The sequence below is a fragment of the Gekko japonicus genome, unplaced genomic scaffold, assembly GCF_001447785.1.
Source record: "Gekko japonicus isolate JY-2015 unplaced genomic scaffold, Gekko_japonicus_V1.1 scaffold294, whole genome shotgun sequence".
In the NCBI taxonomy this organism is placed as follows: domain Eukaryota; kingdom Metazoa; phylum Chordata; class Lepidosauria; order Squamata; family Gekkonidae; genus Gekko; species Gekko japonicus.
In genome coordinates, this window is record NW_015163614.1 from 1,226,262 (window position 1) to 1,238,248 (window position 11,987).

General features: G+C 41.4%; 1 protein-coding gene across 1 annotated transcript in view; it reads left to right on the forward strand.

The window, feature by feature from the left end:
- The first annotated feature begins 249 nt into the window (after positions 1 to 249).
- Positions 250 to 11,987, forward strand: part of LOC107107127 (kynurenine/alpha-aminoadipate aminotransferase, mitochondrial-like) — a 28,267-nt gene continuing 16,529 nt past the window's right edge. The window contains exons 1-7 of the mRNA XM_015407369.1: positions 250 to 316; positions 2,163 to 2,328; positions 5,265 to 5,397; positions 6,393 to 6,467; positions 7,201 to 7,410; positions 8,595 to 8,660; positions 9,978 to 10,060. Coding sequence (XP_015262855.1) covers positions 250 to 316; positions 2,163 to 2,328; positions 5,265 to 5,397; positions 6,393 to 6,467; positions 7,201 to 7,410; positions 8,595 to 8,660; positions 9,978 to 10,060 — 800 coding nt within the window. The remainder of the gene's footprint in view (positions 317 to 2,162; positions 2,329 to 5,264; positions 5,398 to 6,392; positions 6,468 to 7,200; positions 7,411 to 8,594; positions 8,661 to 9,977; positions 10,061 to 11,987) is intronic.

The following is an 11,987-nucleotide window of genomic DNA, read 5'->3' on the forward strand; positions in this document are numbered from 1 at the left end:
ACTCTGCATTTTAACTTTCCCCTTTAAAGGAATTCTACAGTTATATGACCCCTCAGAGTTAACATTTCATCTTCAAAGAAATCTGGTGACTTATGAAGTAGAACAGATGAGCCTAAAGTATTAAAATATTCTCTGTGTTAAGAAAGAGATGTCAGACATGTCTTAAAAATCATTTCTCCATTTGTGTCCAAGTTCTGTTCCTGTTTTCTCATGAAGTCTGGGAAGACGACAGTTGCGTGCCTGACCAACATGGATTACTCCTGTTTCCTGTCCAAAATAAGTGCAGCAAGGCAACCAAATCCTCTAAGACTGACCAGTGAGTAGCTGTATTTCCCACAGCTCTTGCCTGCTTTGTTGTAGCTTCCATGCACCTCTAGTATTAAGACACTGAAAAGTGTTGAGGTGACCACTTGAGACGACACTTCTGCATCAGTTTACCATCCAATATTACTAACATAAATATGCAGTTCAGAGTCAAAATAGTCAAAACCAAGAAAATTATAGTCTCCCATTGTGAGTATATCCTTTAATGCCACTAAAACACCTCAGGCTGTGGTCACTCACGCCAGCTGAAGCGGAGGGAAAGCGAGGCTATTTCCTCTGGAGGAATTTGACACACAGTTGCAAGATCACACAGCCCTTTGAAGCTGCGGGCTTAGCCTGTCATTGTGTGATCAGAAGCAACTGCGGGTGAGTCGGGGTGGGTGGGGTTTTTTTTGCTGTTTGTCTCCCTTGTGCATAAATGAGGATTTGCACCTCCGCACTGAGGGCCCCCTACGGAGTATGCAATGATGATACGCATACTGTGAAGGGGGGGAACGATGGCACAGAGTTGGAATGACCTGATCAAACCATCCCGATGGCATGAGAATGTGCCTGAGCAATCAGACAGGGGAAAGTCTGTCTGTGGCCCACAGCAATCCGTATCCTCCCGGACATTCCCCGGTGTCTTTTAACTCCGCTTCTGTGATGGAGCAGCACAGGTTGCTGACGACTGCAAGACACTTCCCAGATGTTGCTGTCTGATCGCTCCCTTTAGATCCATCAGGCACTCTCACCTATGTCGGATCTAAAGGTGCACATGATCACAGCCTTAGTTTCCGCTAGATTTCTGCCTATTTGTCTATAATATTCTCTTTGATAATTTTTGAACATTTGACTATGGAAAATGAAATGACCACAAAACGAAATATATATTTATTCAATGTATACCCCACCCTCCCTTACACACACACACACACACACACACACACACACACACACACACACACACACATATATATATATATAAAACACACACACATGAGTATCGGCCATATATCTAATCTCATGAGTCATGAAAATAACATTTCTCTTTCAGTTTTGAATTTATTTAGAAAAATGTTATACTGCTTGTCCAGGAATACACTTGAGGGGGGTTTACAGTATAAAAATAAAAACAAAACACTGAAAGATGTTAAAATTCAGTATTAAAAACTCAGCCAAGCATAAAAAGTATAAACCATAGAAAGACCACTGACAGTGTAAAATAACAGTTTCCAGACAAATATAGTGTTAAGCCCTTAATTAAAAGTCTGGGAGAACAGAAATATGTTAGCTTGAAGCCTAAAGCAGTGTAGACACCAGGCAAGCCTTAAGGGTACGGGTATTCCATAAGTGAGATGCCACTGCTGAAAAAGCCCTGTCTCTGGTTACCATCTGCCTCACCTCTGTAGGTAGGGCCACAGAGAGCAGGGCTTGCGAGGCAGATCTTAACTGGTGGGCTGGACAGTATGGGAGGAGGCAGTCCTTCGAATATATCAAGAAATTATGCAAATAGACCATACCAGAGTTATGGCTTTGCAGGCCAAGACCCCAGATCCTGATGAAGTACACTCATCCCTCCCCCATACTTGAGCTTTGTATAAGTTCATCCTTCAGCTACCATGCTGTAAGCCCTCCAACTAGAGAGCCACACACATGTCCTTACCTGACTAAGCAGTAAAAATGTATACACAGTAATGATTGCCATGTTTACTGTTCTCCTACACCTCACAAATTGAGTTTGTACCTATTTACTAAGTACAAAAAACTATTAGCATCTCACAGGTGATAAAAGCAACATTTACTACCGCATTTGGCTTCTCATTAAACTGTACGTTTCTTATTTTTGTTAACAACAGATGAGCTGGCAAAGATGATGTCCTCCTTAATCATGCTTGGTGGAGGTATGCCAAATGCTGACTACTTCCCAATAAAAACAGCAAGTATCACACTTGCTGATGGAACCACCATGGAAATAGGCGAAGAGCTGATGAAGATTGCTCTCCAGTATGGTGCTTCAGAAGGGTATTCATCAAAATCATACATCACTTTGTTTCATTTCTCTAAACTCAGTACAGTCCCAGAAGAATAAAGACTTCCATCCCGGGACCTAAGGCATGGGATGAGTTGCTCTACTTCCAGGGAACCAGGGACTTTGCATAAGAAGGCAACAGTCCTGCCAGATAAGATCAAGAGCCTGTTTAGTCCAAAATGCTGTTTCCAACAGGAACCAAAAAGATGCCTCCAAAACATACAGGCAATACTCTTTGATCTGTTATTCAACATGAATTGCAGCATAGCTGCCTTTGGAGTTGGATATTCACTTTATCATGGCTCATAGCCATTGAGAGGCCTATCCCCATAACTTTTTCTAAAACTTTCAAAACCATCTAAGTTAGCAACCATCACTATGTGTTGTGTATAATACTGCTTCCATTTGAAAAGAGCAAGAGGCCAGTAGCACATTAAAGAGACAGAAGTGAGCAGTGACTCATGAAAGCTCATACCCTGCCATATACTATGTTAGTATTTAAGGTGTTACTGGACTCTTGCTCTTTTCTACTGCTACAGACAGACTAACACAGCTACCCATCTTGAACTGTCTCCATGGACTGCTTTCATGTTTCTATTTTGAGCCTATTTCCAGTCAATTTTGTTGGATTATCCCAGTTTCTAGTATCATCTAGTGTCCTCTCAAAAGGCAAAAACAAATGTGTCAAAGAGAACGATTTGATCAGTGTGTAAAAAATAAATTATTGTGTGTGTGTGTGTGTGTGTCAGATCCCTACAGAAAGGGATGAGGAATTTAACCCTTCAAGCCCCATCCAGTTTCACTAAACAGAATCAGACTTCTGTTTAGGAGTGTGTATAATGAAATACCTGAGCCAAAGGAAAGGAAAGAGGCTACAATGAGTAAGGATGGGAAATGCAGAGTTTTCAGTGGGAAAATAAGAATTTTTTTAATTGTCTGCCAGTCTCTGAAAGAGTAGGAAAACGCAGACAGGATTTTTCTAATGCTGTGGCATGCAAGAGCTCTCATGCTTGGCTGCAACTTGGCCACCATTTTAGGTCTGTGGAGAGGCATCTCCTTTGTGTGGGGGGGTTCTGTGCTGAGAGGCATCTCCTTTGTGGGGGGTCTGTAAAACAGAGCCTCTTGGTCCAATTCACTTGAAACTTGGGGGAGGGGCTCTTTAGATTATAGGGATGTGTATGATCTGTGCAAATTTGGTGCTATTATCCTTCTAAAGAAGGTGCCTCAGACATCATATCCCTTCCCCATTGAAAATAATGGTCCCTAACTCTGAAACAACATAGATCCAGGTGGGCTGCTGTGTTGGTCTGAAGCAATAGAACAAAGCTAGAGTCTAGTGACACCTTTAAGACCACCAAAGTTTTATTCAAGCTGTGAGCTTTCGTGTGTGCACCCACTTCGTCAGACAATGAAATGGAATTACAGAACATAGCTGTAGATATAAGGGTAGTTTGTTAAATTAGCATGCAAAATAGTATAGATGTTTTTTAACAGATCAAAAGAATAACAAGCTCAGTTTTGTTTATCATCTTATCATCTGCTTGGGTTCAACTGGGGGGGGGGACAACATATGTAATATATAGATGAGTTTTATGGCTGTTTTATTCTATTTTTATGTTATAGTTACAGATTTTTAATTTAAGGTTCCAGCCTTGAGACAACAGGCTACTTGGTTGGTGAGATGGAAACAGACAAAGCATAAGAACATAAGAGAAGCCAATGCTGGATCAGGCCAATGGCCCATCTAGTCCAACACTCTGTCACACAGTGGCCAAAAATACCAGGTGCCATAAGGAGGTCCAGCAGTGGGGCCAGGACACTAGAAGCCCTCCTACTGTTGGCACTCAGGAGGCAGGTCCTGCAGGGCAAACAGGGATAGATCCTGGGGGCTGAATACTTCCCAGGAAGGAGTCCTGCCTGCTGGTAGGAACCAGGTAGCCTATCAAGCCTGTGCAGATGAGAGGGAGGCCTTTATAAGAGGGAGGAAGTAGACATAAGGACATGCCAAACCTTCATTCATAACCCAGCATGGAGGAAGACTGAATAGTAGAAGGAGGATCAGAGTGTTGAGTGTAACCTCCTTCGGAGGCCATAGGGGTTTCATGGAGAAGAACATGGAGACCCAGGAGCATGGGGTGTGAACCCCACCTCTCAAAAGCAACGTTTTTTAAAACCCTGCTTCTAACTGTGTGGGGAGCCCTGTTTCAATGAGCAATACTGAGTGAAGCTTTAAAGGTTATACTCCTTGGTCTTGATCCAAATTGTGGCTGCATGTGCAATTTATCATTTACAGACTGAGAGAGATCCATAGTATTTGTCACTTCTGTTTGGCCCTAGGGACATACAGCATCTCAAAAGATCAACCTGCATATTCATGTGACCAGTATAGATGAATACAGAAATATTTTTCATCCAGTTTTATAACAAGTCAGGCAAACGTAAAATAATTCTTGATTCTTAGGGATCAGTGGGAATGATTCTAAAGGCCCGGCCCTCCAGTTCTTTACCCAAATCACTAAACTTTATCCTTCCAAATAATTTTGGTGATACAGTCCTACACAGGGGGGGGGAGTGATTCTATTTCTAAGAAAAGACTTCAGGATCTATTTCTGCTTGGCTACCCATCTTGATTAGGTAGGGCGGTGGCTCAATGGCAGAGTATCTGTTTTGCAGCAGATGGTTCTGAATTCAGTCCCTGGCATCTCCAGTAAAAAGGCTCAAGCAATAGGTGAAATGAAAGACTGAGACAGTGAAGAGCCACTGCCATACAGAGTAGATAGTACTGACCTTGATAGACCAATGGTCTGACTCAGGTCCAAGACAGGTCTTTGTGTTCATCACATCTTTATTCCACAAATGTCAAGCTAAATTGAAGGTGTATATTATGTGTGCTGGATATTGAAAAGAATAATAAATTCTTTTTTACCAGAATTCAAGAACTAGTATCATGGTTAGAAGACTTACAGATGAAAATTCATGATCCACCAACAGCCAAGTATGCTCCTGAAAATGGACAAATGAAGATATGTATCACTGTTGGGAGCCAGGATGGACTTAGTAAGGTCTGGGCAATATATAAAGCAACATAAAATTTGTCTTTCGGAAATTAAATCAGTCATCAACAAGGGGATTATGGCTGCCCTGAGCCCATTTGTTGGGGTAGGGCGGGGTATAAATTTAAAAAATAAATAAATAAAATTCCACCCCCAACATCTAAGCTTAGCTGGGCAAGAACAGAACTCTACTCTCCCTTGTTCGCCAGTGTTCCCTCTAAGCTCAGTTAGTGTGAGCTATCTCACAGTTTTTTAGCCTCCAGCTCACACATTTTTGTCTTTGCTCAGGAAGGATGGCTCCAGAGCAAACTAATTTCAAAGTCAAATACTTTTAATGGCATAGCAGTAAGATACATGGATATACAATAACACAGTATGGATATTTAGGAACATAATAAACAATAGGAATCATTCCTTTATGAGAATAGATCTAACTTTGTCTGCTTCGGCAAGAAACTTGGCCACTATTATTAGGATTAGCATCCTTTAATAGAGCAAACTAATTTATGCAGTAGCCAAATCACTTGCTCACAACTTTAATGCCAGTAGCTCACAAAGTAGAATTTTTGCTCACAAGACTCCACAGCTTAGAGGGAGAAGAGTTCCATCAGGGTGAAAGCCTTGATCATCCCTCAGTATACTTCAGCATTTGTCTATTCTCTAATAATTAATAATAGCTCCCTTTTCCAAGCAATACATTCATACTGAAGGAAAAAAGAGCCCTTCAAATACAATGGACTGCATTTTTGACAAGTATTACATTTGTTTTCGGAGCACCTTAGAGTCCCACAAGATTTGGGGGGTATAAACTTTTGAGACTCAAAGCTCCCTTTGCCAGATATCAGCACAGCTACCATCTGAAACTACATCTGTGTTATGTCATATTTCATGAATTATTGGACTAGAAAAGCAAAACATGTAAGTGAAGCCCTACTTAAAATCTGGAACAGAAGTGGTTCAGCTGATATTACAAAATGGCATAACCTTTCATTCCTATCTTGTAGGTTTTTGATATGCTTATCAACCCAGGAGATAATGTCCTTATAGATGACCCAAACTACGTTGGGACACTGACAGGGGTGAGTGATTTTTAAGGCTCCATACACATGCAAAAGTGCCTGGATAAACCTATGGACTCCTGAAGGTGCCTTGTACCAGTTCAGACCATTCACCTTATCTACTGTGTACTGCAACTGGTTACAACTCTCCAGGATCTCAGGCAGAGGAGTTTTCCCAGCATCTGCAACCCAAGATCTTTCAACAACAGATGCTGCAGACTGAGCCTGGGACTTTCTACATGCAATTTTTGTTTGTTTATTTTGAGCTGTAAACAGGACATGGTGCAGATTGGTGTTGGGAGGAAGGAGGAGGAGGAGGAGGAAATTGGATTGATATCCCGCCCTTCACTTGGAGTCTCAGAGTGGCTTACAAACTCCTTTCCCTCCCCACAACAGACACCCTGTGAGCAAAGGTCTTGTCAAACAGGACAACAACATGCCCAGTTTGGCCAATTAGAATCTCAGATTTGAATTCCTAAACTTCTCAAAAGAGGTTCAGGCACTGGGTCCCATCCCAACCACCATTCTCATCAGCTGCTGCTTCCCTTGAATACTACCTGTTTCTTTGCATGCCTCCCATTGTCACACCAACATGTTTTTGTCTGCCACTAGCATGTTACATTTCAGAATCAATCCTCAGGTGCACAAAGCACAAGCCCCTTTTTAGCTATGGCTGAAAAACATCCTGGCTTTAACAGTTTCTATTGAGTAGATATTGAGTTGTACATGATGCCTTCTTTCTTTTCACAAACAGCTCCGGCCATTGGATTGTAACATTATCAGCATCCCTAGCGATGAGAATGGTATTATTCCAAAATCCTTGAAGGATATTCTTTCCAGATGGAGATCTGGAAATATCCATAAACTCAATAGCAAGACTCCTAAATTCCTGTACACTGTTCCAAATGGTAGCAATCCTTCTGGAAGCTCCTTGACAGCAGAACGCAAAAAGGAGATTTACCAGGTAATCCGTGGGGTTGGAGATTATCATCACTTGCAAGCAGAAGCAAAGGTGGCATTTTCCACTAGCTAAAACTAGTCGGCTGCCTACAGCAACATTTTTATGGGAGCAAACTATGAATTACAGCAACAGATGGAAGGAGCTTCCTAGAGCAATAGGCTTGACACGTGGACAGGTTGGCTAGTTTAGAGGAGCTGTTGCCAGTTGCTGAACTAACTGCATCCCTCTCTTCAGCCCTTGCCTTTAACCAATTTTTTTTTAAAAAATTGAAGTATTTTTAATTTTTTAAAAATTTGCCTGTTTTGCATGAGAAAGTTGTGTGTTCATATGCATTAGGTAAGCATGTTGAATCATTTACTTATATATTTATTGAAATGTTTACAACCCACCTTTTCTCTGTGGCTCATGGAGCTTACAATTCTAAATTTAAAAACATAATCAAACCCCAGTTAACGCTTCTACCCAAGAAAATTCCTGCACTTACACCCTGGGAAAATAAATGCTTAAAAACCCTAGGACATAAAATGGCCTTGTAACACCTCCTAAAAACTTCTAAAGATGGCACACCTCATCTCCAACTCCAGAGTCACCAGTTCAGCCTCTGCATGTCCTAATACGTTTTACATGAAATTATATTTATTTATTGTTTTAAAAAGTGTTTATATTGTCTTTTTGCCTAATTTTGGCCTCCAAGGCAGCAAAAAATCAAAAACATTTCTTTAAAAAAAATAAACACATATATAAAAATGGTTAGAACACATACATCAGAAGGAGAGTCAGTAAGGGAATGCCAAACAAAACAAAAAAAGTCTTCACCTGGAGGCAGACGACAATGATAGAAGGGAACAGGTGAATACCCCCTGAGGAGGAAATTCCCTAATTTTGGTGCCATGATATAGAAGGCCCTTTCTCAAGTTGCCATCCATTTCTGGCTCTGGCTGCCATCAACCACTCTGCCCTCAGTTCCACCAGCCCCAGTGGATACCAGCCACCACTGAGGAGAAACTAAAACAATCTAATTATAAAGATGTGGGATATGAAATTTTGGAGAACCCTGTCATACAGACATTCTACTGGGATTATCAACATTTTGATGGAATCACTATCTCCTTAACTTGTTGATGAAATCTCTTGAATGCATTGATACTTTTCACACAACACCTATTTGTTGTTGGATTTTTTTCCAGCTTGCTAAAGAATACAACTTTCTTATAATAGAAGATGATCCATACTATTTTCTCCAGTTTGAGAAGGTAAAAACACACCCATTCCCTACTTGGTATGTTGTGGTGCATGTTGTTTTTTTTCTTGATGAAAAGGAATACACTTTCAGTGTTTAGATTTTAAATCTTGTCAGGAACTCAGGACCAAAGGCAAGAGAGTATTTTAGAAGCTGGCTGGATGAAGTCCAGTACCTGGGAGATGGAAGGGGTAGACATGGTAATCTGTTTAATGACCAGTTTCCAAGAAAGAAAGAAGACAGCTGATCTGACAATCTTTAGATCAGCAAGAGACACTGGACTGGATATCCCATGTTACTTGACTAGTAAGATAATGGGGGCTGTTATGTTAGTGTTCAGTTGGAACTGCCTGCCGTGCACTCTTCTAATCTGCAGCCCTGTGGTGCCTGCTCCTCAGGGTTCCTAGTTCAAGTCCTGTAATGCGGATCCAATCACTTTTTATGTTTTAAGGAATGTTAAACAAGCTTCCATAACTCAATGGTTTGGATTCTTAGCCTTGCTTCTGTTCATGCTGCACCATTTTCCATGGCGGAGATTATCCTCTGCTGCTGAACATGTGCCTCCAACACTAGAAGCTTTAATTCATACAAGACTAGCATCTTTCAGTAAGCCAAAAAACACCTGGCCCTGGAGGAAAGAGATGCACAGTGGAGGACTACCTTTGCCATCGATGAAGAGGTACACAGATGGAAACAAGGTTTAGGACCCAAGCCAATAACTTTTTATACTTTCCAACATATAGAAATTAAAGAGCAGTGTTACAACTGAATCACTTTGTTTGTGTTTTACACTTGAAGATCTGCAGATTATGCCTGTCCCTCAGATAAAGACTTGGGAGGGGGGGGGATTAAAGTTTTTTTCAGTGTAACTAGGAGCAAGAGTTTTCCTCATACACTTTAACATTTTAAATTGTATAATCTTAACAGTGATGGAATTAGGTTATTCACTTTTCTAAATACCATTTGTAAATATGAAATACAGTATATACATGTAGGGGTACAACCAAATCTGGTCCATTGAGCCTTTCTGAGGGAGAAGTTCTCTGGTCCCTCAAGAAGCAGATTCCAGACACGCTTGGCCTAAGAGTGGCATAGTGTTGAGTGTCAACATCATCAGTCCACATTGGTTCATCTTGCATATGGTTTTGAGCACCATACAGTAGAGGAGGAAATATCTCTTTCATGGGGGCAGAAGAAATATCTCTTATCTTACTTTTCAGGGAAAGGGTTTGTCACTTTTTATCTCATCTACAGAAAGCTAAGGAACCAAAACATTTGCTTATTGATGGACACTTTGTTTTTACTCATAAGGTATCTTTTGTCTTTTCAGATGAAAGCACCATCATTTCTTTCACTGGACGTTGATGGTCGAGTCATCAGATGTGATACTTTCTCTAAAGTTATCTCTTCTGGGTGAGTGAAGCATGCAAATATTAAACATGCTCACCAACATCAACATACTCATCACCTTTTTGAAACAACCGAACAGAGTATCTACAGTAAGCCTAGCATCTGTCAAATGATACCAACTGCAATGACCCACAGACAACCATAAAGTTTCTTATGATTTCACAGCTTTGGAAAGCAAACTCCAGTGGGCATTTTACCAAACAAAATTGTCCAAAAAAAGTTAATAAAGCACTGAGTCAGTAAGTTAATGGGTAACCAGACTAATGCTACTGTCATGGTTTACTGTGAAGGGACGAGAGGGGAGGTAGATTGGGTGTGGAGAGAGTGGGTGTCCTTGGGCAGTAGATTGGGTGGGCAACTTCTCTGTTTCTGTTGCTGCCATCACCTCACCCCTATGACCCCACTCCCTACCCAGGTGCCAGTATTCTAACACTCCTTCCCTCCTTGTTCTCCAGGCATCTTGCACAGCAACACTCAAGAGATGGGGGAGCTGTACATCTGTTCTGAACTTGTGCATGAATTCAAGTTCAGCAGTATCATATTGTCATCTCCCCTAGAAGCTTCTTTGTTCTTCTTTCAATGTTATATATGGCATCAAACATCAGCAATGCCTTCCACTCTCTACATTGGACAAGCAGTCCCTGTACAAAGAATAAACGGATACAAATCCGACATTAAAAACCACAACGCTAAAATAAAACAGTGGGAGAACTTTAGGGTCATTCCACTGCTGACCTAAGAGTGGTAGTCCTCAAACAGAGAAGTTTCACGGGGAGATTACAATGTGAGATGGCTGAACCTGAGTTCATTCAGAGGTTCAGAACAATGGGCTCCCCAGGGCTGAATAAGGACACAGGATTCTTATCTCACCACAGAGGCTAATTTTCTGCCCCAAGCATTTCCCCTCTGCTCTAACCAAGCTGTTTACAATGTGCATCGTACCTCTGCATCATCAGTTCCTTCTTTGCAACTCCCCTCCCACCTTCTGACTTGGATATAAGGACTCAGAGATCTCCATTCCAACTCATATCTGGCTAAAGGAGCTTTGACTTTTGAAAGCTTATACCCCAAAAATCTAGTCAGTCTTTAAGGTGCTACTGGACTTGAATCTAGCATAACAAGTAAGCACATATTCCAGTTAAATGATCCTTATGTCATCTCTGCAACTGGTGTTGAAGGCCAGGGTATGCCATAATTTAATATGCCCCTCAGCCACTAACATCTCATGAATCTCTTTTCTGTGGTATCATTCACTGATGATACATTCACGACACATACACTGTGTAAAAGTCGAGGCGTGGGTTCGTATTTTATCTATATACACATGGCTAAAGGGACAGCTTAGCCCACAAGGTCTACTCCTTCTGATTTATATCGATAATTTTCAATCAAACTGGTGCAAAGCGGTTCAAGGTTACCTTTTCAGGATTGGCCTTTCCCCTCGGGTGCTTCTGTTATGTGGAATGGAACAGGCAAAAAAAATTAGTGAGGCAAAGAATTAAGGACATCGAATGTCAAACTCATATTGCTAGCATACAAAATACTGTGAGGGCAAGTATTAAAAATACAGTTGAGCCAGCGGATTATCACTGGAAGTAAAAGGGCTCAGAAGAGTCTTCTCTTAGCTAGATGCTCTGCCCTCCCTTCCACTGTACTTGATGGGAAATAGAAGAACATTCCCTATGTGGAAATGCTTTGCACCTGCCCACTCAGGGACTTCAAATGTCCACACTATGGGTGCGTTCAGACAGGGGCTTTCTGCCGGCAGAAACACGATCACACTTACCCTCCATTTTGTGGATCCCTTCGGTGTACGCCCGGTCACACGCTGCAGGTGTCGGCGGTTTTTGTTGTTGTTTTTTTTTAAAACACAGTTTGAGCATGCGCATAGGCAGCCATTCACAGAATGGCGATCTTTGCGCATGCTCAA